The sequence below is a fragment of the Oncorhynchus tshawytscha genome, linkage group LG04 (assembly GCF_018296145.1).
Source record: "Oncorhynchus tshawytscha isolate Ot180627B linkage group LG04, Otsh_v2.0, whole genome shotgun sequence".
Classification (NCBI taxonomy): domain Eukaryota; kingdom Metazoa; phylum Chordata; class Actinopteri; order Salmoniformes; family Salmonidae; genus Oncorhynchus; species Oncorhynchus tshawytscha.
In genome coordinates this window covers 17,404,403-17,431,904 of record NC_056432.1, presented here as the reverse complement: position 1 = coordinate 17,431,904, position 27,502 = coordinate 17,404,403, and the positions used below count along the sequence as shown (strand labels likewise).

Below are 27,502 nucleotides of genomic sequence, written 5' to 3'. Positions count from 1 at the left end.
TCTATGTTGTTGCACGTCAATGCCACGCATCAATGTTATCCTCAGGTTCAGCTGTCAAGGTCTCTACATGATACTCGGAGGAAACGTGAGACTAATGAAGGATTCTTACCAAGGGACAACCCTCCTCTTAGTAGGGACACAGACACTGGTCTGCAGCAGCAGATTAGAACTCTTCAGGCTGAAACCCACCAATGCTCAGAGGAAATGGCTGTTAGGTACAGGCACTGTGGAATACAAGTTGCATCCTTCATACATACTCAGAACACATTCCCCACTGGGCACAGATGTAAATTCTATGTTTAATTTAATTTAAATTACATTGAAACAACATTGATTCAACCAGTGTGTGCCCAGTGGGTCATCGCGTATTGTTAACTTGTAATATTCATGTACTTTTGAAGGTGTGTGTGTGAGTCTGTCTGACACTGTTTGACACCACAGGGACCAACTGTTCTCAGGCATCAAGCATTGCCAGACGAGTGAGGAGCAGCTTGTTGAGGAGGAGATCCGTGGACTTCCTGACCATGTTGGCAAGTAGCACACTAAAGTTTTGCAGGCTTAAACATTGTAAGAGAGTGGGTGATGAGTGATGGTAGGCGAATGCAGACTTGTGCTTGTTTTGCCTGAGGTTATTGATCCCTTCCTTCTTATCTCCGCAGTGGCAGAAAAGCCAGGGTCAGACATCATTGACCGCCTGATGGAGAAAAAGCAGAGGAACCACCTAGAGGCTGTGGCACAGTTGTACAGGGACCTTTCTGTGCTCAGTGTGGTAGGCACCTTATATTCACTACGGTACCAAGTTTGAGTTTATATATTGAAGCAGTCATAGGCATAGTATAATAAACAAAAACGTGAGTTACTGTAAGTTGGTACAATACAATTTTGAGGTATTCAATGTAATGGCTTGGTAATTATAATTATTACTATAATTCTAGTAGTTTAGAAGTGACACAATGCCTTATTGCTTGCAGGAGTATGAGACATTATTCAGGCAAACTGGGCAAGAGGTGCTGCACCAACTCTCAGTGTATGATGGCAATGTGGAGAGACAAATGCAGAGGATTGAAAATATTTCTGATTTGGAGAAGTTCACCTTACAGGTCAGAATGGCCTTAAATGGCTTTTCTTTTCATGACATCAATAGAATAAATAACCAACAACAACAATTTGAATTGTCACAACTGCTCTTACAGGGACTTCATGAGTTCTGGGATACAGTGAAACAAGAGTCAGTGATTAGGAGGAAGTGGATCAAGGATCTGGATGATACCCTGTCTAAGTATGAGTCTGACAGAACAGCCATGGTGAGTCTAATAGAACAGTACTATAAATTATCACTATTTAAATTACTTGATATTGTTCTTGACATTGTTCTATTGGTGTCCAGATTGCAGCATTGCTGAGAAAATACACAGGGAAACTGGAAAAAGTCTGCTACGTAATGCCTTCGGATATCCACCGACTGATCAATAGAGAAGCCATGGTAGGATGTTCTTGGTGAATTATCATCAAGGTAGTGTAGAAATGACACTAACTGCAGTGCACAGAGACACTCATGTCGCCTCCCTCCACAGATGATAAACCAGGCTATTCTAGCAAATAGACGAGCAGTGGCCAAGCTCTACCTGAACCTGATGGAGAATGATCTACAGAAGGAGGTATTTCACCGACTCAGATGGGAGGACAAACTGCAAGACTGGAAGAGCTTTAAGGTCCTTGGTGTGGTCAGCAGGTTCAAGTAGGTTGTTTCTTCAGTGTTCAACAAATTAATTAATCTCTTCCATGGAACTTCTAGTAGGCTATTCTGTCTTTAACTTTGACTTCCAAAAAAAGTCTGCCTCCTTATATTTGAGTTGTGGTATTTAGTGGTGTCATAATTATTGGTTAACTTCTAAATCCCATCAACTTTTTGGCATTAGAGATTTCATGGGAAGCCCTCCAATCCAAGGGCCTAAGGACGTACAAGCTATTCTGGACACCATGAGCGCAGCACAGCAATCTTTTAGAGAAAAACGCATCAAAATTCTTCAGTCACTCACGTGAGTGAGCAGGCAATTTCCCTTGTTGTGAAATGAGTCAGTGTGTCACACTTAGTTAGGGATACATTAGACAGATATGACGACAATGATTGATTCATTGTGTCTGGGTTTATTTGTAGTGCCATGATACCTCCAAGATGTTCAAAGACTCTAATCGCTGAGTGGTATAACTCTTTGTCATCTGTCAACGAGCAAATTGGTGAGCAAATCCTTATTCTATACTGTCTTAATATTATGTTTATATACAAGTTTATATGCTTGTTCTGTGTTTTACATTTCTATGTTTCCTCAGATTGTATGCACATTGAATCAATGAGGAAGCTACATTCCTATTATGAAAATACTTGGCAAGAATGCCTCGCAGAGGTAGAACAAGTCAAGGTACATATCGGTCATGTTTTTCTTTTCCACCTTTTAGATCATCTTATTTAAAGCACATCTTGGGACTGATTCTGGAAATTAGCACGAGCTAAGGCATGATGGTGCAGTGCACCTGACCCTTGATAATTAATTGTGTCAATGTTTTCATTGAATCTGCCCCTATGAAATCAATTATTATTATATTATCTTTGAATTATAAATATTTCTCATTTAATTTGCGAATCTGGAAATGTACCCTGTAATGCCGAAGTCACATTTTCCTTTCCATTTGTTTACTTAGAAAGAGATTACTACATATGGGGTTTCTCCAGAAGAGATCCAGGATACTGTTAATGTTGAGTTCCTGCCTCTGATTGGGAAATGCCAGAGCCAGACCGAGGAGCACCTTGCCACCATGGATGTAAGTCCTGGGAAAAGAGAAAGACAACAACAGCACTGTATTTTCTATTCATCCTGTTAAAGGTTGGTGTTCCGTAATGCCCTGACTTTCCGTCTCTTACCCCAGAGAGCGTTTGAGTCTTTGGCCAAGAGAGCTGCTGTGCTAAGTAAGTCACTTTTCAAATTCACACGTGGAGCATCTCACCTGTGGGAGGTGCACAGTGCTGGGCTGCAGAGGAGGGAGCAGCAGCTGCAAGACCAGCTGGACGAGGTGCGCTACAGTCAGGAGCATGAAATCCAGGTGAGCCTCATTCCCAGTTCCCACCACCAGCCCCCCGCCCAGCACTGCCCTGCCACCACAAGGATCAAGGATACTGATAGCAGAACAAGGTCCCCTGATAACTCCCACTGCTGTCTGTTTTCCAGAAGAAGGAGGCTAATCTTGATGTTATGTTGGACAGACTGAGACAGGAGAGCACTGAAGAGGCACTCAAAATCGCGCTGGAGAAGACTCTACACTCCCTGGATGAAATAAAACTTGTGTAAGCTACTATTGTCTGTTTTTCCAGAAATATAATAGTATTTCTCTACAGAAGGAGTTTTTTCTGAGCTTGGTCTCAACTTCACATGCAGACTAGGCGTTTCCTACAGCTGTTGTATGATTTCCGTAGATACATGCACTTCTACAAAGAAGAGGTGGACACAGTGGAGAGTTATCCTGCCATGGTTTTGGAGGAGCTGCACTCTTACAGCTTTGCTGTCAGTCGATTCTTCAACGTCAAGGAGATATATACCGGTAGTCAGGTACGGATCTAAGATGTAAAGCAAACCACTATTACTATAACGATTAGCCTTGTACAGACTATTTGTTAATAACTTTAAGGGTCTATCTTTTAACCACAGGACTCTGAGGAACTTCGCTCCCTTTATCCCGTCATAAACCTTGGTGAGTTGGATATTGTCCTTTAGCAGCATTCCATTTCATTGCTGTGACATTACTTCAGGATCCTATGCATGAGCAAACATTTGTGGGATGTTGGATCAATAGATTTAAGTGGGAGGGCCAGTGTGAAGAGGACAAGACAGACCACTGTACAGGGAAGGAAACGTTGTCCGGGAGGATTCCAGAAAAGTCCAAATCCAGCACATTCATCCTTTGATGAATTTGACACTGAGGTTCAAATCCATGCAAAAACACAAACTGCTACTTTTATTTTACCATGGCAGTGTAGGCATGGAATATAAATGGTTTCTCCTTGCTGTAGGATGTCATGGATTCCCATCGGGAGTTTCTTGACTCTCAGTCCAGTGAGACATTCTGCACCTCTAAAGGCAATGTGTACAACGGTCAGAGCTTTGTCTCTCAATGGGACACGGAGCAGGATTCCATTCCATCTGAGATGGAGTTGGTCGTGTTCCCCAGAAGTCTTCTTGCGGATCTACAAAAAGAGTACAGGCCTGTATAAAACCATTTATCTGTAGTACAAGTCATTATTTACTGTTGAAGGAGAGCCTCTTTCTGAACAATGTCCCTCTTTCCTCGTAGTATACGTCTGTTGTTTTTCAATCACCTCGAAGAGCGATATCAGACTGCTCTGACCAACACGATGAATATTGTGGCAGCCAAGAAGGAAGCACTGAAGTCAGAGCAGGATCTCCGGCTGCACCTCCACCAACCACGGGCTAAGAGAATCGAGGTGGACATCCACAATGTCCGTGCTGGTGAGAAGATTAACCCATCTCACCTTCCAAGTCCACTCTACATAAACAGTCCTCCCAGTAGTTTACTGTAAATGTATGTACATTTGTCTGTCTGCCCTCTTTAGCGGAACTGGTACTGCACAGAGATCGTGTGGATAGGCACTGTAAAGGCATCTTGCAGGCCCTTGGCAACTGCCGAACGGACTTCCACGAACTCCAGATTCGACAGCACAAACTGACTGAGGACTTCAGATCCCAGATTTACAGCATGGAGGATGTCTTTACCTATGCCACCAAGTCAGACGTGTAAGGACATTTGTGGTTATCTAACAAAACGTTTAGAACATCCATTTACGTGCAGTAATGATGACTTTTGTTGATCTTTTTCTCTTTGTCAATGCATCACTGCTCATCTCTGTCCTCAGGCTGGTTGGACTATGTGGTACGCTGCAATCCAATTTGGAGAGCCACATGAACATCATTCAGGCATCACAGAGAAACTTCAGACAGACTCTGGAGTCCAAGCTGGATGGCCTAAGAGAGACCAACGTCCAGTTAATCAAATCCTTTAAGTAGGAGTTGTTCCTCTATCCTGAGTTGTTCCTCTATACTTTTTTAATAGGGTGTCAAAGTACGGATTATTTGGTAAAGGATGGCCTTTATGCCTGCAGGCTGTTCTCAGATGGAGGGAACTTCACACCCAAAGAGATAGAGGCGCATCACAAACGGATTGAGAAAATGGTTAAACGTATCGACACCAACGACGAGGCCATAATGCTGGATATGGAGGGGACAGAGTCCAAGTGTCTGGAGCTGGTATGAACTTTAACTAAGCTCAAAGAAAAGTCACATTACATTTGTTTTGACCCAGATTATTTCCGTGTTACATATTTGTGCTGAGCTTTGCCATACCAATGTTGCATTTACCCCTTAGGCGAAGGATGTGATAAACAGATTTGAGGAGAAATTCCACTTTTTGACAGTGGATTTGAAGTTTCTGGAGAAAATCCAAGGAATGCTAACAAATACACAGGTTCAGATAAAAACAGAGGTACATTATTATATCTGGTCTGCCCGCCTCTCATGATATCTCTCGTTTACCGTCTTGCATCCCTCTCTTGCCATTACTCATATCTTAACATACACCCACAGGTCAAAATGTGTCTACTTCTATTTTACAGGCAACAAAGAGCAACATGCAAAATAAAAAAATCAACAGCCTCCTGACAGAGTTAAAAAGTTTGGTAGATACTTGTGCCAGAAGCAGTCCAGAAAAGGTACTAAACTCAATCCAAATGTGCACTGATTGATTTATATTTTTCTTTTGTAAAAGACTACTAGACAGAGCATAGCACATTATTTTTTTGCATCAATAACAGCATATTTGTACTATTTTTCCTAATATATGTTCATTCATTTTCCCTCTTGTAGACTGTGACGACAGATGATGTTTTCACTTTTACGTGGTCTATAATAGAGGAATTGAGGGCACGATGCCATTATCTCCAATGCTTTTTGGTAAGTGTGTTGCAATGGATATAAAGTCTTCTATATAAACATACATAAAAACAGCTTACCCAAAACACATTGTTATATGAGAAATAGACTGTAGTGGATTTTACTATGTTGTTGTTGATCCATAGTTTTTATTGTTGCATTGATCATGACTGAGGTCCACCTAGGGTTTAATGCAGTGTGTTTTGTGTGCAGAACCCTTCCTTGGCAGTACTGATGCCTGAATGCCCTCTCCAGGGGGCCTTCGCTGTAGCAGCACGCCCAAAGTCCCGCAAGTCAGCAAGCCCTGCCATAGACGGTCTGCTCCAGCCCAGCCGCATGGGGGTGTCCTTCATGGATGATGTGGCCGTGGGGGTCATCCGGGGACTGCTGAGGTCAGAGAGAAGCTCACACAGCCTCTAATAATACAATTGGTAACTCTGTTTATAAGGCCATAGAGAATCATGTTCATATAGACAGTATCCATTTAGGAAAGCGGCTGTCAGAAATCCCTGGTCAAAGACGAGATGTATTAGGTCCAAATAGGCCAATTTAATGACTGATCTTTTACATGAGAAATGCAGTGAAAAGGAGAACTGACATTCTCTGATGATTCCTCAGGCTAAGCAAGCCTAAAGTCACCCAGGAAGCCAATTCAGAGTCGACAGAGAGGGTCTCAGCAGCAGTCACAGGTACCAGCCATGTTGGCTTACAATGATGTCATCCACTTCAGAGGAAGGATGGAATTAAATCTAGCCAATAAGAACTAGCCTGGTGCCCAGACTCTCAGCAATATTGCTGTTTGTACTTAGCTATACTAATGTACTATGTGGTCTGTCTGGCTCCAGGGATAAGAACAAATGCAAAAGTCATGCTGATTCCAGTAAGATGTAATGTTTTGTCCCTCTGTGCTCTTTGTAGTCAGGTTGTCGTCTCCTATTGGGCAGAGGTCAGGGGATTCTGCCGAATCTGTCAGTGCACAAAGGTCAGAGGGAACCTTCTCTGTGTCGTTATCACTGGAGCACAATCATGCAGAAATCACTTGTAGTAACAGTAGAGTTCCTGTATAGCTTAGTATTGCTGGTCAGTTTACATGGAGACCTAAGCACTCTCATCTATTTATTTTATAGTGTGAAGAGGTTTTCTAAACCCACTCGCTTTGACAAGAGATTCCAGGTGTTTGGTCCCAAACCAGAGACCCATGGCGTGTGAGTAGTCCTTAATAGCACAGCAGCATGCCTTACTGAGATTAATGCTTTGCAGATCAATACTGATTTAAATTCTCTCACTTCTGTCATTCTTTCAGAACTACCTTCAAAAGTTTGATAACCAGCATTCTTTGGAAGACCAATGATATTCTTCTCCTGGTTGCTGAGGTAACAGCTCATTCGTTATAATCTGCAGTTAAACCCAACATTGCCATGTGTCATTTGATCCTATGTTATTTATAGTAGTCTAATATTCCCAATTATCACAATCTTCCCAATGTTAATTGCCAGTAACACTAATTTAATTGTGTGTGGCGATCAGGAGTTCTATAAGAAGAAGGAACGCCGGCCTATCACAAGGCCTCAGTACCTCCAGGAGACGTTTGAACAATGTGCTGAGGAGATTAACAAAAGGCTGCTCGTCTACCAGAGCCAAACTCAGGACTACCACAACAACTGTCTGCAAGGTTAGCATGGCCTTTTGCATTTCCATCGATTGGGTACAGTTGAGGCACATTTTCTCCCTCTTCCTCTCCTTCCTGTCACGTGTTCCCTGACTTTGGACAGAATTCCGACAGCAGCTGAAAGACATTGAGGAGGGTCTTTCCAAGGTGCCAGGGGTGCTCATCTCTAAACTGGGAGAACAACACCTGGGGAGCCTGAGCCAGGACACGGACAACATCCGTCAACAGCTAGGCATCACTCTGCATGAGAGCGAGGGGAGGAAGGTACTGTCGCCTTGTTTAAATGTCTTTCCTTGAGGAAATCTCTGATCTGACAAGGGAAGATTGGTGAAAGCAATAGAGTGGAAACCATGGGCTGGATTCAATCCGTATCTCCAAAGGTCTGCGTTAAAATTTAAAGGCAATTTCCGATTGAGCCGACATATGCAGTATTTACAGTGAATACAGTCATACAGTCTCTGCGACCGCGGGAACATTGTCTTTAACTATCAATCGCGCTATAAAGCAGACCTTCAGCGCGGATTGAATAGAGCCACCTTTAAATCTATTCACTCAGAAATCTGTAATTATCTCAGTGGAGGAAAGATGCATTATAAAATATATTCCAACGGGGGGTGGGAGGGGAGTCAGTCATACTAGTGAATCTCCTGGTGTGGAAAGGCATTCATGTCTGTATCTTGTCCTTTCAGAAAAAGCACAGTGGCATGCTGAGTGTGCGTCTGAGCCATCCTGCTTGTGAGAAAGAGCTGGAGGCCTTGAATCGTGCTGAAGAGGAGAGACAAAGAGAGCTGACCAATGCCATCACGAACACTCTGCAAGAGCTACAAGTAAGCACTGACCCTATCCACATCTGTTTTCACCTTATCAGCAGTAGGGAGTTGGCAATTCGGTGGCTGAGTCTCATGGATGCACATCATTTTGTGGATTTCAGGCATGTGTGAAGAAACATGGGGAGGAGTTTGTGAGAGCACTCACCTCTCTGACAGAGAACCTGCTGTTCCAGATGGACAACCTCCTGACCGTAGATGAGGTCCAAGTTGGCCGTAAGTCTCCATCCATCCTCGCAAGCCTTGTTGATTTAAAAGTTAAAAATAACCGCCTTCTTGTTTGATCTGATCTGGAATTGTAGAAGCTGAAATGAAGAGTGAAAATGTCACCACTCTAATTCGCCGAAAACAAGCTGGTATTCCGCTAGAGGAGAAGCAAAGTGCACATCTAATACAGCGAGGCAGCAGGTAAACGCAGTCTGGCAGTGACAAACACAATATGATGGTACAGTAAAGAATGCAGTAATATTTTCATATTGTGCACCTCTTTAAATTAATATGATTAATACAGTCCTGGAAACGTAACCATATGACATTTTATGTGGTAGAACATGGCCAGGAATCTCTTACTTTGGATCCAGTACTGATGGTCCAGTGGAGCAACCATGCAAGAAAACAGCCTCCATCACCACTGCAAAGACCACCTTAGGCCACCTGAGAGCAGTGGAGGCCCGTGAATCTATGTACCAGGTAGGAGGCCAAGGCATTAACCTCAGACATGTGAGCAGACAAACCCAGAGGCTAGCTATAATACATAATATGACAAATTAAAATGTTCAATTAAATAGGATGTTGTAATGTGTGTGTTTGGTTTGGGGCCCACAGTGCTATGAGCAGCGGCACAGGGAGGAGCTGGCCCGGGCCGTGCAGGAGAGCCAGGTCCAGAGGACGGAGGTGCAGTGTTGGGAGGAACACTGGAGAGGCTTACTGAACACTCTGACCCAGCTCAACGCTGAGTGAGCACCTAGCAACTCCACACCAGAGCTCACCGTTTTCTACAGCAGGACTAGACTAGATTAAAATGAGATTTCCAGTGACAAATAAAATCATGGTTTGCATTTTTATTTCTCTTTCTGACACTAAGGGTTTGAAAATACTGCTTCGGCAAAATTGTGTATGTGTGACTAATATTGGCTATAAACACAATATTCAATACACAGAGCGTAGATTTTTGTTAATTCTGGCCGGGATTTTATCAGATCACAGATGGTAGACTATGGCTTTTAAAGGCAATGTTCGGTAAATGCTGTATATGTCAGATCAATCTGAAATTACCTTCAAAAACTGTATTTTCGACTGTGCAGTGAGCTGTGCTATGGATAAAATCCCAGACAAACTCTTTACAATGAATGCAACTTTGTTGTTGTTATACATTATTTTTTATTTCAAGTGTTGTGGTCTTCATAATTCCACATGAAGAAATTGTTATAAGGTCCAATGTAGCCATTTTTTATGCCATCATCAAATCATTTCTGGGTAACAATTTAAAGTACCTTGCTGTGATTGTTTTCAATTAAAATGGTCAAAAATAAATAGAAAATTCAAATTAAATGTTGTTGGCAGAGAGGTTTGGAACTCTTCTTATTGGTCTATTCCAGGGGTATGTGCAATACAGGATTTTGATCTAACTAGGCACCACACCAGACCAACTGAGCTAATTGATCAGTTCAGTGATTGACTAAATTCAACACACCTGGTCTTCCAGGTCCGTAAAATAAAAAACATGAAGTGCTTGCACACTCCATACCATGGTTACCTACCTCTGGGGCCTGTTGCACAAAAGTAGAATTAAGACATCCGGGATAAATGACTCAGCTGAGCTCAATGAAGCCAAAACATGTGCGTCCAGGCTTAATTGGTTGCACAAAGACCAAGCCAGGATGAGCAGACACGGATTCATTAAGCCAGGTGAAACCAATCCTGGATAGGTGCGCGCTCACGGCTCACTCAAATAGACCCCGCCACAGATCACAGATTAACTGATTTACCATGGCAACTAGAGCCGCGTACTTTTCCCCGTCGGAAGCACAAATCCTCATGGAAGCATACGAGGAGGTAAAATATATAATTAAGAAGAAAGGCAACACCGCCACAGTGATAAAGCAAAGAGAAAAAGCGTGGCAAAGTATTGCAGACCGCCTGAATGCGTAAGTAGTGCACAATTACACACTCACCGCTCCGCTGAAACATCACAATTACAATTCAAATATTTAATTCACATCTCCAAAAATGCAGTTGTACTGTAATTATGAAACGGTTAAATTTTTTATTGAAATGCACTGCAGATATGAGTGAAATTGTGTAAAGTAACTCCATCACACTGTATAAAGCTATGATAAATTTTTTGATATTTTTACTGAAAACAAGACAAAAATACCAAGTAATTTTTTGCAGTGTGACTCCATTAAATGTGTGTGTGTGTGTGTGTGTGTGTTGTGTGTGTGTGTGTGTGTGTGTGTGTGTGTAGATTAAACATGAACGGGCCAAAACGGACATGGCAGCAGGTCAAATCAAATACAAGAACATTCTGCAGAATGGTATGGTCCCTGACTAATATTTAACAAAGCACAAGCATATATTGTACCCAGAAGGTGCCTGCTCACACATTGTCTGTACTGTTTTAGCAGTGAAAAAGAATACCCACAGACAAGGCACGGGTGGTGGGTCACCAAAGGCTGACCTTACCCCAGCAGAGGACATGGCCTTGGAGCTAAATAAAGGCAGGCCCGTCTTAGAGGGGATCCCTGGGGGAAAGAGACGAGCATAGGTTCCTCCCAAGATGCCACCCGCTTCATTCAAGGTATGTCCTTCCATCTCTACATGGGATACAACCACATTCATATTGAATCAATTTGGACTGTCTGACTTTGGTTTACCTATTGCCTTGCAGTGTCTGGCAGCACTGTGTTCCTGTTAGAGCCACCAGCACAAGCACCAGACGATGCTGATCCAGTGAGTACTCCATCAAAGGCATACTGTAGGCCTGGCATGTCTTGTCTACTAGCTTCAATATGAATCCGATTAAATGTGATAGGGTGAAGGCCCCAGTGCAGCAGCAACAGCACATGATGGAGACGATGATGAGGAGGAGACCATCTCTCTGGATTCCAGAAGGCATGAGGTATCATGTTAAGACTGTGAAAGTACTATTTACTCTACAATGGTGAGGAGTCCTCATCAAAATCAAAAAATCTAATTTCTTTTACAGGACCCAGATGCTATACAGTGGGAAAACCAGCCTGGCAACATAGTGCGTATTAATAAAAGGACACCACATCCTGCCAAATTCCAGCTGCGCTAATTGTATTGTGTTCACAGAGCTCACAAGCTATCAGAAAGTTGTATGGCAACCACCTCCGGCGCCAAATAGAACTGGCAGACATAGACATTCAGTACAAGAAGAAAAAGATGGAAAATCTTGCACTGGAGTTCGAAATAAAAAGAGGACAATTAGGAAACTGGACCTTGAAATAAAAAAACTTGAGAGGGAGGTGAGATATGCCTTCAATGTACACTGTATGCTAACTGTAACACAAATGTATTAATCATTATTTTTCTTTCCTCCCCCAGCTCCAAGAAGATGACACAGCTCAAAATAAAAATTAGGTATATTCTCGTAAAGTCAAGTGAGCCATGACATATGAGCTCTTATTGTGAGCACACAGGACGGTGGCATCTTTCTAAGGTTTTTTTTTTCCCAGCAATCAGTACAACCAAGTCATCGTTATAAGGCATCGCCCTCTTTTGCCCACCCCCCAGCACCAGGTGTGGCCACTAGCCTATATGAAGGCCCAAAATTGTGTGTTCCTTTCTGCTCTGACAATGGCATGCCCATTCGTGCGAGATGTGGTGGATGAAGAAGCACTTGTGCTGAGGAGAGCCTTCAGGCGAGAAAGGGTCTTCAGGGACCGGTTGGACCCACTGGCCTTCCCTGATGACCATCTATATGAAAGATACAGGTTTTCTGCAGATGGCATCAGGTATCTATGCAGACTACTGGGTCCCAGGATTAAGCACCGCACTGCACGGAGCCATGCACTGAGTGTGGAGCAAATGGTTTGTGTGGCCTTGCGCTTTTTTGCTAGTGGAGCCTTCCTGTACTCAGTGGGGGATGCAGAACAGCTGAACAAGGCCACAATTTGCCACACAATAAGGAGTGTGTGTCTGGCTATCAAAGCATTAGCAGATGTCTTCATCTCCTTCCCTGGCCACAGAAGACTCTGTGACATCAAAGAGGAGTTCTATAGGATTGCAGGTAAGAGGATCTACAAATTACAGGACAACTGTTAACACATAGTAGGATACTCATTACTTTGTGTGACAGGTTTCCCCAATGTCATTGGTGCAGTGGACTGCACACACATAAGGATAAAAGCCCCCTCAGGTGCCCATGAGGCCGATTTTGTGAATAGGAAATCCTTTCACAGCATTAATGTTCAGGTGAACATAACTTTTTGATATTGTCCATTGACGAACACTCTGCATTGCCAGTGATGTGCATTGATTGGTGTAATATTCCTCATCTTATGATTTCAGATGGTCTGCAATGCTGACTGTGTGATCAGCAATGTTGTGGCAAAATGGCCTGGCTCAGTCCATGACTCCAGAATCTTTCGGGCCTCTGAAATCTATCAGTGCCTATCACAAGGTAAGCCACACAACCCCTATTTATAACCATCATGGCTGTGTCAAGAATATCACTGTGTTTATGAGGTAGTAATGATGAGATTTTGTGTTGACAGGTGAATTCTCTGGTGTGTTGCTGGGAGACAGGGGGTATGGCTGCCAGCCTTTTCTCCTGACACCTTTCACAGACCCCCAGGAAGCACAGCAGGCCTACAACCATGCCCATGCCAGGACCAGGGCCAGAGTTGAAATGACCTTTGGCCTCCTGAAGGCACGCTTTCACTGCCTTCACAAATTAAGGGTCAGCCCTGTTAGGGCATGTGATATTACTGTGGCTTGTGCTGTCCTCCACAATGTGGCCTGCCTGAGGAAGGAGAGGGCCCCCAGAGTGCCACCAGCCATGGACTGGGACAATCCGGCAATCTTCCCTGATGACGACAGTGGTCGGCTGCTGAGGGACCAATATGTGTTGAATTATTTTAGTTAGTATGTGTGCTTTCAATTTTGGTTAAATATGTCCTGCGGTGGCAGAGGAATTTGGGTTTTTTTGGGTTCGTTTTTGACGAATTTGGCCTCTTATGATGTTTGTGCGGTATACTGTGTGTAATACAAGGCTGCAGGGAGGCTACTGCATCCATTCATTTGTCTGTTCAGTTGATGTGTATGGATTTGTCCTGCATTTATTTTAGTGTGCAGACATGCAGGGTGTGTTATATACAGACCTTTGAATGTGTATGTATCATTTTGTATAATATGCTTGGATTCTGTGCTTTCCATCTTGTAGAGTCACTGTGACTTCAGTTTCGAAAGGAGCTGATGGTTTACCTGCTTTGTTTTGTCCTTATTCAATAAAGGAACATAATGTTACACATTGTGTTTTTATATTCATATGGAATGTGTATTTGTTTATATGACAGAGTACTAGGGCCACACTGAAGAAAAAGGATAAAGTCATAAATTTATGAGGCTGGTTCTTTCTGCAGAAAAGCTACATATTGTTTTTACAGTTTTGATACTTATGACAATGTGATACTTAATATTCTGGCACATCAGCATGTCTTTGTTTATGAAACCATACTGAAGTACAATTTCACGAAATGCCCCACATCTGTCATTTTAACAACTGTCCTCCTTTAAAACAACTGGTTACAATATTATGACTTGTGTTTTTTTCCCCTCTGTGGCCCTAATATTCTATCATTTTATATATAGCCTTATAGTCTATGGGAAACTGTAAATTATCTAATGATAGCAACATCATCTAAAAATCATTTTTTATCCAAAATCATTGAAATTAATGATCACAAACGTTTAAATAATAACAGTGGGTCTAGTTATATGTGATAACAATGTATAGTGAGCAGTGAAATAACTATTGGTTTCCATTTGTGGTGACTGCTGACTGACATTAGGGATGAGATTAAATAGATCCTGGAATTTAGCCTGGTCTGGAGCAGGCTAGCTCCACAGAATAAATCTCCATGGTAATTTATACCATAACATATCCTCCTGCCCCCTATCCATCTTTAGTGCAACCGGATTACGGATCAATTGAGCCAGGATCACCAAGATATCCTGGCTTAATCCCTTATCCTAGTTTTGTGCAACAGGCCCCTGGTCTATTATCTAATTTACCGCATGGTGATGTCACCATGGAAAGCCAAAATATCAGCGGTCTAAGGCACTGCATCGCCGTGCTTGAGACGTCACTACAGATCCGGGTTCGATTCTTGGCCGTGCCCGAGAGACCTGCGGCGCACAATTGGCCGAGAGTAGTCCGGGTTGAACACAGTCTCCAGTTGTACAGTGTTTCTTTCACCCAACACATTGGTGCGGCTGGCTTCCAGGTTAAGCGACCAGTGTGTCAAGAAGCAGTGCACCATGGCAGGTTTTCGGAGGACGCTACCAATTGGATATCACGATAAAGGAGAACAAAAAGAATCTGCATAAAGTAAATATGCGCATTCCTACCAGTGATATGTTTCCACCAAACTGACTTGTTGCAGATAAATAAATTGCATGACAGTGCACACAAAAATGTACTGCATAAGTTTTCACATATCAAATAAAAATCTAAAGTTTATTGTGTTTCTATCGCATTTTCAATTCTACAGATAGGTTTGTCACAAAAACGGTTGTGTTAAATAGCAAATGTGCCTACTCTGGTTTTGGCACGTGCAGGTAGGCTACTGTACATTATGAGATTATTATGGATAAGAGCGAGAATAATTTTATTTGTAATTCACCAGAATTCTTTTTTTTTTTTTACCCCTTTTTCTCCCCAATTTCGTGGTATCCAATTGTTTTAGTAGCTACTATCTTGTCTCATCGCTACAACTCCCGTACGGGCTCGGGAGAGACGAAGGTTGAAAGTCATGCGTCCTCGGATACACAACCCAACCAAGCCGCACTGCTTCTTAACACAGCGCGCATCCAACCCGGAAGCCATCCGCACCAATGTGTCGGAGGAAACACCGTGCACCTGGCAACCTTGGTTAGCGCGCACTGCGCCCGGCCCGCCACAGGAGTTGCTTTTATCAACATTAAAATTACACCGAAGCAGAATCAAATCAAATGTATTTATATAGCCCTTCTTACATCAGCTGATATCTCAAAGTGCTGTACAGAAACCCTGCCTAAAACCCCAAACAGCAAGCAATACAGAAATTTTGAACCACCAACAAAGTCAAATAAATACTTAGGGAAGACATTGCAAATAGTGTTCTGGTTCTTATTAATATACTTCAGAATCCAATTTATTTTACAAGTATTATTTAGAGTATTAAAATCTAAAACAAATCAAATCAAATTTTATTTGTCACATACACATGGTTAGCAGATGTTTATGCGAGTGTAACGAAATGCTTGTGCTTCTAGTTCCGACAATGCAGTAATAACCAACAAGTAATCTAACTAACAATTCCAAAACTACTGTCTTATACACACAAGTGTAAGGGGATAAAGAATATGTATATAAAGATATATGAATGAGTGATGGTACAGAGCGGCATAGGCAAGATACAGTGGATGGTATCGAGTACAGTATATACATATGAGATGAGCATGTAAACAAAGTGGCATAGTTAAAGTGGCTAGTGATACATGTATTACATAAAGATGCAGTAGATGATATAGAGTACAGTATATACGTATACATATGAGATGAATAATGTAGGTTATGTAAACATTATATTAGGTAGCATTGTTTAAAGTGGCTAGTGATATATTTTACATAATTTCCCATCAATTCCCATTATTAAAGTGGCTGGAGTTGAGTCAGTGTGTTGGCAGCAGCCACTCAATGTTAGTGGTGGCTGTTTAACAGTCTGATGGCCTTGAGATAGAAGCTGTTTTTCAGTCTCTCGGTCCCAGCTTTGATGCACCTGTACTGACCTCGCCTTCTGGATGATAGCGGGTGAACAGGCAGTGGCTCGGGTGGTTGTTGTCCTTGATGATCTTTATGGCCTTCCTGTAACATCGGGTGGTGTAGGTGTCCTGGAGGGCAGGTAGTTTGCCCCGGTGATGCGTTGTGCAGACCTCACTACCCTCTGGAGAGCCTTACGGTTGTGGGCGGAGCAGTTGCCGTACCAGGCGGTGATACAGCCCGCCAGGATGCTCTCGATTGTGCAGCTGTAGAAGTTTGTGAGTGCTTTTGGTGACAAGCCGAATTTCTTCAGCCTCCTGAGGTTGAAGAGGCGCTACTGCGCCTTCTTCACGATGCTGTCTGTGTGGGTGGACCAATTCAGTTTGTCTGTGATGTGTATGCCGAGGAACTTAAAACTTGCTACCCTCTCCACTACTGTTCCATCGATGTGGATAGGGGGGTGTTCCCTCTGCTGTTTCCTGAAGTCCACAATCATCTCCTTAATTTTGTTGACGTTGAGTGTGAGGTTATTTTCCTGACACCACACTCCGAGGGCCCTCACCTCCTCCCTGTAGGCCGCCTCGTCGTTGTTGGTAATCAAGCCTACCACTGTTGTGTCGTCCGCAAACTTGATGATTGAGTTGGAGGCGTGCGTGGCCACGCAGTCGTGGGTGAACAGGGAGTACAGGAGAGGGCTCAGAACGCACCCTTGTGGGGCCCCAGTGTTGAGGATCAGCGGGGTGGAGATGTTGTTGCCTACCCTCACCACCTGGGGGCGGCCCGTCAGGAAGTCCAGTACCCAGTTGCACAGGGCAGGGTCGAGACCCAGGGTCTCGAGCTTGATGACGAGCTTGGAGGGTAGTATGGTTTTAAATGCCGAGCTGTAGTCGATGAACAAACCTCAGAACCTCCATGTTTTTGGGTATTACTGAGACTATCTTTCCATAGATAGTGAGGCTTGTTCCGCCAAATAAAATGATAAAGAATGTTATCTAAGTCTGTTACAATTTGAAGGGGTAAGTCAAGTGATAACGAGATATAAACGATCTGGATAACCCTTCAACTTTGGACATAAAACCCAACCATATAATGAAATATCTCTCAGTAACCAGAGGTTCAATTTCTTCTTTGTTTTCTCAATAATGAGGTTAAAGTTTAATTTACTCCTTTGTTTTTCATCCTTGCATATAACAATTCCAAGATAAGTCACCTTATCTTTAATTGGGATACCATATACTTCCTGTAAAGCACAGTCCTTGAGTGGAAATAAGACTGATTTATTTATATTAATTTTTAAACCTGAAACTATGGAATAGTCTAAATAGCGTTTCAATCGGTGACATCACTTGCACTGAGACCTTGAAATAGTGGTTCCCCTTGCTCTGCAATGGCCGCGGCTTTTGTGGAACGATGGGTAACGATGCTTTGTGGGTGACTGTTGTTGATGTGTGCAGAGGGTCCCTGGTTCGCACCCCGGTATGGGCGAGGGGACGGTCTAAAGTTGTACTGTTACATTGATGCTGTTGACCCGGATTACTGGTTGCTGTGGAAAAGGAGGAGGTCAAAAGGGGGGTGAGTGTAACGGATGTGAAACGGCTAGCTAGTTAACGGTGGTGCACGCTAAATAGCGTTTCAATCGGTGACGTCACTTGCTCTGAGACCTTGAAGTAGTGGTTCCCCTTGCTCTGCAAGTGCCGCGGCTTTTGGATGGATGAATGTTGTTGATGTGTGCAGAGGGTCCCTGGTTCGCGCCAGGGTATGGGCGAGGGGACGGTCTAAACTGTTACAACAGCCTGGGTTCGAACAAAACTCATCATCACAAAAATCCCTGAAATCATTATCTTCTTAGCAATGTTTTCTACATTGTTTAAGAAAGAATCCATATTAACTGGGCTGATGTATACAGATTCTGATAAAACTGGGCAACATGCTGAGAGATTTCTTTAGGATTTTCATTGGGCGTATTATTGATAATTAATTTACATACAGAATTCATTTCACCTGCCTTTTTTTTCTAAAATAAATAACTATTTTGTATTTTTCTCGCATTCTTACATCCATTTTTGCCTTGATTTTACTAACGCTCCCCGGACCTTTTCCTCATAGATACGGTGAAACTGCATTTGCATGGATGATAGCTCCAGTAATTCCTGATTCGTTAGATCAGATTTTTTTGTATAATCCATTATTCCATTTATTTTTTTTCAATTTAAAGTTTTATTAAGTTTTCTTGTTTTTCAATCAACCAACAAAACACATTCCACATTCACAGATGTGACAGGCTTAAAAAAAAAATAAAAATAAAAAAATAATAATACATTTGAAAAAATTAAAATAAAATTAAAATGAATGATAAAGTCAAATAAAAACATTTATTTTTCTTAGTCTATTTATTTTCCTTGGTGCATATACATACATACATACATACATACATACATACATACATACATACATACATACATACATACATACACACACGCACACGTACTCAAAAACTAAATTAAAATAAAAACACACACAAAAACATATAACACTTGCAGCAGCACTATCAAGGTTCTTATCAGCTATTTCAAGCATTCGCTGAGACGACGGGCCAATAATTCGTTTTTAGGTTTTACAGTACCTTACACAACAAGTATCTGCGCATTTCCCTAGTCACCCCGTTCACTCTGTCCAGTTTTAAATATAGTTGAATAGTGGAGACCAGAGTCTATCAAACTTGGGCTGTCTCTTGTGGAGGTCATAAGTGAGCTTTTCAAGAGGAAGAAAGTCAACAATCTGGTCAATCCACATGGGCCTCTAATACCCCTCCTACATTATTCCATTTATGATGTTATATTCTTTTTGCACAAGCAACTTCTTTCCCCACTGAAATAGCCAAAAGCCTTATCAAATTTCATTAGTTCCCAGTAACTTCCAAAGGTATTCATATCACAAGCACGGTTCCAATATTTATCAATAATTCCTGCTACTTCCTTCTTAAATACTTAATTCTCTAGTAAAGTCTTATTACATTTTCAGTAAACTTGACTAACTTTTTGTTGTTGTTGACAAACCATGCAATATTTATCTTTATTGAAATCCTTTTGTGGTGTGTTAAAATCGCAACTGTATCAATCTTGTCAGCCATATCTTCAGATATCAGCCAGAAATCAATACGGTATTCAATAGATACATCTTTGGTACTCCATGTAAACATCTTCTTATATAAGTTCTTATGTCTCCAAATATCTAAAACACCTCAATTTAAACATATATTCCTAGTTGCTATCCTTAGGAGGCCATCTATCTAGATTATCATGTAATATTGTATTACAATCTCTACCCCATATTACTTTGGCCTACAGAAATGTTGACATTTGACTTATTTTCCTCTCAATGTCTCTAAATAAAATAGTTACTTGACTTGTTATTGGTAGCATAAGTATTCACAACAGGGAATTTAATTTGGTTGACATCTACCAAAAGCATATGCATCTGCATAATCTTCGCATTATCTTCTTCATGACTGTATATGACACTTAAAGTTGCATTTTAAAATAGCGACACCTGCTGACCGATTGGTACCAAATGAAAGACAAATATAATTTCCCCATTGACACTTCCAAAACGCAGTATCAGTGGAACAGGCATGAGTTTATTGAATTAAATAAAAGTCGGAACTTTTACCCGTACAATACAAAAATAAATAAAAGTCGGAACTTTTACCCGTACAATACAAAAATAAAGACTTGCTTTTAAAAATATTACGGATTGTTCATTATCCTAATCTGCTACGAAAAAGTCACTTCCGGTCGGGAATGGCGTGTTTTAAGGGACTCTCCTGTGATTGGTTAGTCTGGAAAACATCAGCGCGCTGAATTTGCAGTACCAAAGACAGAGAGTAAAGGTTGATCGGGTGTCATTGGCCACAGGGATTCCTATTTTGCCCTTTCTCTAATATATCTGCCGCATGGAAAAGAACAACATACCCATTTCCCGCAATGTTAAAAATAAAAAATAAAATCTCATTCATTTCCTCGCACAGTAGGTGGCGGCAATACACCAATAGGTTGTAATAGTCTTGTCATTTAAGCTTGAAGAAGAAGAAGAAGAAGAAGAAGAAGAAGAAGAAGAAATAACACACTAGATAGCTACCAGCCATTGTGTGAAAATGTCTAATATAGAGTTGTTGAGATTGATTTTCAACGAACGATTTAGAGCGTGTCCTAAACTATTCAGAGCTGTTGAAAAGACCATAACAGAGTACCAGGAAAATGTTTCCCCATCGAAAGAGGAGAACGACTGTGTAAAGAGGCTGCTTGATTTCATCCTTCTACCAGAGATACAGTTACATAGAGCAGGTTTGTTTACACTTTTACGTCTCGTCATTAAACATTGGCAATTCGTTAATTTAGCTATTAAACATGGGTTATTTCTTGTTGATCAGTAGCGTCGGACCGGGGGAGCCCTAGCCCAATAATGGACTAAAGGAGCCTAACGTTAGGCTACTCCTTTAGTACCTATAAGGACCTTGCATATTATTTTATAAAAGCGACTTGGCTCTGGTAGCCAAAACAGTCAAATACTCTATCTAAACATGAATTGATTCTCAAATTGCGCTACGTATCTAGAAACATGAAAGTAGAGGGATTTATATCACATTACAAAATAATTGCAAATGCAAAATACACATTTAACTCTACGGTGATTTAAAGTGGAGCTGACAGCATTTTAGCAGCATGAAATATTATAAAATCTGCTCATGTACACGCCCCAGGAAGAATGAAACGTTTGAAAATAATGTTCTGACAAGCGAGAACTTGAAAATGACCAAATCTAAGTGTTCGTCAATTCTTATTGTTTGGGAATTACATACACTAAGGCAGTTGTGAAAATGCTATAGCAATATAGAGTGGGAATGCGGCCGTGCGTTTGGACAATTAATTTTAAAAAAATACGCCAATCAGAGCTACATTAGGCCTTTATGCAAACAAGCCATTTGAGATTGTTCCATTTGATTTCAATCACTTTTTGACTGCACCCCTTTTTATTTGAATGAAACATATTCAACATATTCGTCCATGGTTGAAGTGGTCAGAAAGTGACTTTTTAGACTTGAATGCCAAAACATTTATGAGAGAGAGGTGCCCAAAGTTGACCAATTTGGCATAATAACCCACCATACCATGAGCCATCCATGTCTTCATCACTGGAAAATATATAACATGTATTTTTACCTTTTTAAAATGATCAACAACAAAAAATATACATTTCTGCATATGTTGTAGCTTAGACCATTTTTAAGATCTAAGGTTTTTGTGTTGAGCCCGCCATCGGTTGAGACAGGGTGGGTGTCATGTCTAGGCTGATAAATGTTCTAAAAACAACTTTCAAATGGTAACACAAAGAGGGTTGGAGGTCCACACATCAGAGAATGTTGACTTGAATGAGAATATCTATTGTTTCACAATCCGTTGTGAAATCTGTTGTGAATGTATTGTAATGTTTTTTTAAATTGTATACCTGCCTTAATTTGTCTGGACCCCGGGAAGAGTAGCTGCTGCCTAATAAATACAAATGTTGGCGCTTGTGGAAGGGGGGCTAGGTTCTGCACACGTAGCTAGCTGGAGCTCGGCATCGCTGCTCATCGCTCTCCTTTGGCTTTGTTTGAGAACTTTAGTGAAGCCAATTCTGATATCCGTCATGGCAGATTAGCTGGTTAAAACTAAATAAGCACAGAGTTTGGGAAACCCTGGGCTAACCAACTATCTAAATCTTGTAGTTATCATTGCCAGATTACAGTTGCAGTTGCATGCGTCAGCCAATGGATGCGTGTCATTGACCGCGTTGTCGGTCAGGCACCAGATTGCTATAACTATGATGCAGTTAGCTGATACGTACAATACCTGTCCTGGCGTTGTACGATCTGGCATTCGTCAGCAACTTCTGGGCAGATGAACGCACCCTTCGTGTCCAGGGGCCTCGACCCCCCCCCCATATTGATTTTGTTGAGTCACGTATCGAAACAGTATGAGCACACATAATACATAGGCAAAGTGTGTAGAATAGCAGGAAATTAGCTTTAAATTAACTAAATCTTCTCTGCACCAACGAAGGGTGTGAACAGTTTGGCGTCACATGGGCCACGAGGTGGGGGTTTGTTACTACGCCGATAAATGACAATATCCATCTGGAACTTTGCCATCTTGAAAATTGGTGTGACCGGACCTTCTCATGTAGTAGTTGATTACCCGTGGCTTAGGTAATGAAAAGCACCGTCAGCTGTTTTTTAACTAACCTTTACATGGCAATACTTTCTACCTCCTTGATTTGGAAGACACCGGTGTTGCTCCCATTGCTAGTTGCAGGTGGAACGTTTTGACTTAGAAAATGCTCTGTTATTAAATAAAATAAATTTGTGCTACAAATTTAATGACACATCCTTTTCTATATTCCAACGTTCCCCCTGCAATTAGCCATGGGAGTTTAGCAAGTATCAGTGACTTTCAAATTGAGAACGAAGAAAGTGTCGCTAAGTTAAGGTTAATCGAAAATATCCTAATTGCGGCTAAACAGCAGTGCACGACCTCGGACACAAGCTTTAGCTCTGCTGCTGAGGTTCCAGTTTACATGGTTATGGGAGCTCTTGAGAACCCAAGGCTACATTGAGTGTACATTGCAAAATGTTTTGCTACAGTTTGTTGCGGTGTGCGCTAATGAATATGATCCAGGGGGCACAACATGCAACGTCTCATTAAACGGAAACAATGCTGTTCTGAGCGACCAGTTGAAAAACTTTGATTATGGTGGTTTAGAGGGTGGATGTGTACATAAACCTTGGGATCATTCCGTTACATTAGTAATTCCATGAGCGTTGCAAATGAGTAACATACATATGAAAGTAGATATGGAAGAATTTACATTGAATGGTCCAAATAGGCATACAAAGCTTTTCATGTGCATTCTAATGGTAAATTAGTTGTTCGCTGCACCTGAAATATTGCCAGGTTTACAGAAACCGTTATTTCAAATACATTCTTTCTCCTTCCCTTCAGATCTCCAGAAAACCAGAGTCTCTGAAGAGGAGGTTTACCTTGAGCAGAACCATTGTGAACAAGAATGTAGCCTCAGTCTGGAGCAGGACTCAAAACCCACACAGATTAAAGAGGAACAGGAGGAACTTATGACCAGCCTTGGAGAAGTGCCATTTCAAGAGCTGAAGAATGATAAAGACTCTGTATTCATTCCTTTCAGTGTGAAAAGTGAGTATGACGAGTCCTCACATTTGAGCATAACCCGAAGTAAAGAATGCAAAGACCGAGACCCCTCTACTAAACAGATCAAAACAGAACCTGGGGAAGAGGACTCATCAGAACTAGCCAGTGACTATAAGCCCATCACTGCAGTAAATCCAGCCTGTTCTGCAGCTCAGGGTGAAAATAGTGAAGTTATTGACTGGAATGAGAGTGAAGGACCTCTGTCTGCTTTGAAGACGCGGAAATCAAAAAGGATGCGGACAGAAAAAGTACAAAGCTCCCTTATCAGCTCTAAGGGCAGGAAATCCGTGGTGTCCCATCAGAAATCACCTATCAGGTCCAACTCTAAACAAATTACCCATATGAGGAGCTACCTAGAGGATAAATTGCATCGCTGTCAGGATTGTGGAAAATGTTTTGCTCGAGGTGGAGTTCTGAAAAGGCATATGAGGATCCACACAGGGGAGAAGCCGTATTGCTGTCATGATTGTGGCAAAGCATTCACCCGAAGTGATTATATGAAACGGCATATGAGGAGCCACACAGGGGAGAAGCCGTATTGCTGCCATGATTGCGGCAGAGCATTCACTCGAAGGGATTGCATGACACGGCATATGAGGAGCCACACAGGGGAGAAGCCATATTGCTGCCATGATTGTGGCAAAGCATTCACACATGACACAACATGTGAGGAGCCACACGGGGGAGAATCTGTATTGCTGCCATGATTGTGGCAAAGCATTCACTAGGAGTACACCCATGACACAGCACATGAGCCACACGGGAGAAATCGCATTGCTGTCATCATTGTGGAAAATGTTTTTCTCAAAAGGGAAATCTGAAATCTCATATGAAGAGCCACACAGGAGACAAACCACATCCTTGTCATCTTTGTAACAAACATTTTACCGAAAGAAGTCATCTGAATGTGCATATGAGGGTTCATACGGGTGATAAATCATTTCGCTGACAGGATTGTGACAAATGTTTCACTCAGCAATCCAATCTGAATAAGCATATAATGAGTCAGAGGGGAAGAAACCACATTACTGCTAAAATAGTAGCAAATCTTTCACCACTGGCTTCCAACTCACTCAGGGTTTATGTGTCCTGTCTGAAGAAAATGCTGAGTGATGCAAGTGCATTAAACAGTCATAGGAGAATACACACTGGAGAAAATATGTAAATGCAGTGATTTGGGATTGATGCTTCAAAACAAATGAAACCCTAAGAGGATGCATGGAGAGAATGCACAAAACATGACTGTACCCTGTGTGGGCATCAGACAGAAGATTGAGAGGTACATGTTTCAACTTCCAAGTGGAGACACGGTTCTTGTGGGGGTCTGAATAAATTAATGATTAATCTCTGAGAATATTGCATGATGCCCACATAGTTGTCTAACAGAGATATTTGAGGATTTTTTTGCAACAGGAGTCCCTGCTCATTAGTTTGACATGCAGGATATTTGACTGCAGTCCTCTGTAGATGCTACTTGAACTCATCAATTCACTGCATTATTTGATGTCTGTCCTACTGACCTTGGGAAACTGGTGGGAATTAAAAATCACCTCCACTACATTTAGACATTTGATTTTGACTCCAGCATAAAAATGTATATACAATGTAAGCTTTTACTTGGTCTCACTTGGCATATCAAAATGATGTGAAAAATGAAGGCAGAACCTCAATGGTTAAGGGGAGATGAGAAATAAAGTTGACACTTAAAGATTCTCCTCTTTTCTAAAGTAGGTATCTCTTTTTATCTTTATGTTAGGAATATTCTTTGAAACATTTAAATAAACAAACAATTGATTTTGTTTATTTGACGGCATGAAAACTAAAATCCATATCATGCATGGATGAGGGATTTTTATAAAGTAAAGTAAAAATACTTTGAAGTACTACTTTTTATATTTTTGACAACTTTTAGATTTACTCCACTACTTTTGTAAAGAAAATAATGTACTTTCTATTCCATACATTTTCCCTGACACCCAAAAGTCCTCTTTACATTTTGAACGCTTAGCAGGACAGGAACATTTACCAATTCACACATTTATCAAGAGAAAATCCCTGGTCCTCCCTACTGCTTCTGATCTGGCAGACTCACTAAACACAAATGCTACATTTGTAAATTATGTCTGAGTGTGGCCCTGGCTAGCCGTAAATAAATAAATAAAATATTGCTGTCTGTTTTGCTTAATATATGGACTTTGAAATGATTTATACTTTTATTTTTAATACTTAAGTATATTTAAAACCAAATACTTTGACTTTCACTCAAGTAGAATTGTACTGGGTGACTTTCTATCAAGTATGATATTTGGGTACTTTTTTCACACTGTAAATAGCAATATGATCATGGCACACCCGACCACATCCACCAAACGGGAGCAAAGATACTCAATATGCCTCATACTGTTGAAGAATGGTGCACTTAACTTGAGTATTTATGTTTTTGACAACTTTTACTGCTCCACATTCCTAAAGAAAATATGTACTTTTTACTCCCATTCATTTCCTCTGACACCTAAAAGTACTTGTTACATTTAGAATTCTGAAGCAAGACAACAAAAGGGTGCAATTCATGGACTTATCAAGAGAACGCGCGGCCATCCCTAAAGCTTCTGATCGAAATGGCGTCTGTGTTGGAGTATGCCCTTCGCTGTCCTTTAAATGTAAAAATGTTTTAATAATTGTGCCGTCCGGTTTGCTTACCTCTACATTTGCATAGGGAGTGATGCCAGACTTTCTGGCCTAGCCAGAGCCCAGCCTGGGAGGCAGTATTTAAAAGGCTGTATCACAACCGGCCGTGTTTGGGAGTCCCATAGGGCGGCGCACAATTGGCCCAGCGTCGTCTGGGTTAGGGTTTGGCCGGGATAGGCCGTCATTGTAAATACGAATTTGTTCTTAACTGACTTGCCTATTTTAAATAAAGGTTACATAAATAAACCGTCTAGCGAATCCAACAGTTGTGGTTTCATCTCGCTGTGATATTGTCTGCCAGATTGAGCTCTCACAACATTAAAAAATGACAATAATTTAATATGTGAAATAGTTCCAAAATTGTATTGTCACTAAGTATGTTATAACCGTAAAATAAATGATTAAAGGGGAAAGGTGTTACTATATTAAAATCATTTCTGTCATTTCAAGCTCAATTTTTTCGGGAATAGGTAATAAAAAAATAATTATTCATAATATTTGAGATTGAGTCCTCAGAAGTGAGTACACCTCAGCAATTTATACAACAATGTTCAAGACCTTTCTTAAACTATGCAACATGACCCGTTATTGTTTATGGCCATCATGAAAAATAATTACGTTTTGGTATGTCTATTTAGGGAGAAATCTAAATGTTGACATATCATTCAACTGGTTATAAGGAATTTGATTCATAGTAAAACCAGTTATTTTTTTTACTTTACTTGAATAATTGTTTACTTATTATTTCATCATTACTTTTACTCAAGTATGACAATTGGGTACTTTTTCCATCTTTGACCATTCAAAACATCGCAAAACCTAAGCCTGAATTTCCGTGGGAGATTCTCATTTGGATTTGCTCAACTCCTGTGTCATCTCACCCCCCTTTGAAAAAGTTAAGGTAACCAAGAAGGTACAGTGCTATTTCAGGATCCTTGGGACATCCCTACCCTAACCCTTACCCATTATGTCAACATTAATGAGGTAGGGATGTCCCAAGGACCCCAGATAGCACGGACCTATTGAAATGTAGCTATGCAGCCTGTTTTCTGTTTGCTAGCTAATAAGTATGT

The 27,502-nt window shown here is 41.3% G+C and overlaps 2 protein-coding genes across 2 annotated transcripts; both read left to right on the top strand.

Moving 5' to 3' along the window:
- The first annotated feature begins 665 nt into the window (after positions 1-665).
- On the top strand, positions 666-10,042 carry LOC112248226 (coiled-coil domain-containing protein 180-like). The gene is made up of 34 exons (XM_024417079.2): positions 666-769; positions 972-1,100; positions 1,194-1,304; positions 1,388-1,483; positions 1,575-1,738; positions 1,920-2,039; positions 2,159-2,238; positions 2,332-2,420; positions 2,701-2,820; positions 2,926-3,099; positions 3,225-3,340; positions 3,470-3,602; positions 3,702-3,744; positions 3,847-3,974; positions 4,064-4,248; positions 4,345-4,520; positions 4,625-4,805; positions 4,925-5,071; positions 5,171-5,315; positions 5,434-5,550; positions 5,681-5,776; positions 5,931-6,017; positions 6,210-6,388; positions 6,615-6,685; positions 6,915-6,978; positions 7,124-7,201; positions 7,300-7,369; positions 7,524-7,668; positions 7,769-7,929; positions 8,355-8,492; positions 8,597-8,708; positions 8,795-8,900; positions 9,041-9,182; positions 9,318-10,042. The coding sequence occupies exons 1-34, from the start codon at positions 698-700 to the stop codon at positions 9,450-9,452; spliced, it is 4,110 nt and encodes a 1,369-aa protein (XP_024272847.1). The 5' UTR covers positions 666-697; the 3' UTR covers positions 9,453-10,042.
- A 10,397-nt stretch (positions 10,043-20,439) lies between these two features.
- Positions 20,440-25,601, top strand: LOC112248225 (zinc finger protein 771-like). Its single transcript, XM_024417078.2, has 2 exons — positions 20,440-20,825; positions 23,520-25,601. Exons 1-2 carry the CDS (start codon positions 20,636-20,638, stop codon positions 24,446-24,448), a joined length of 1,119 nt encoding a protein of 372 aa, XP_024272846.1. The 5' UTR covers positions 20,440-20,635; the 3' UTR covers positions 24,449-25,601.
- Positions 25,602-27,502: the final 1,901 nt, after the last annotated feature.

Excerpts from the sequence above, each read along its gene's own strand:
- LOC112248226 (XM_024417079.2), top strand. The coding sequence starts at position 698 with ATGGAGAAAAAGCAGAGGAACCACCTAGAGGCTGTGGCACAGTTGTAC. Across the intron at positions 4,521-4,624 it reads CATCCACAATGTCCGTGCTG|CGGAACTGGTACTGCACAGA; the intron begins GTGAGAAGATTA and ends TGCCCTCTTTAG. Across the intron at positions 5,072-5,170 it reads CAGTTAATCAAATCCTTTAA|GCTGTTCTCAGATGGAGGGA; the intron begins GTAGGAGTTGTT and ends TTATGCCTGCAG.
- LOC112248225 (XM_024417078.2), top strand. The coding sequence starts at position 20,636 with ATGTCTAATATAGAGTTGTTGAGATTGATTTTCAACGAACGATTTAGA. Across the intron at positions 20,826-23,519 it reads GATACAGTTACATAGAGCAG|ATCTCCAGAAAACCAGAGTC; the intron begins GTTTGTTTACAC and ends CCTTCCCTTCAG.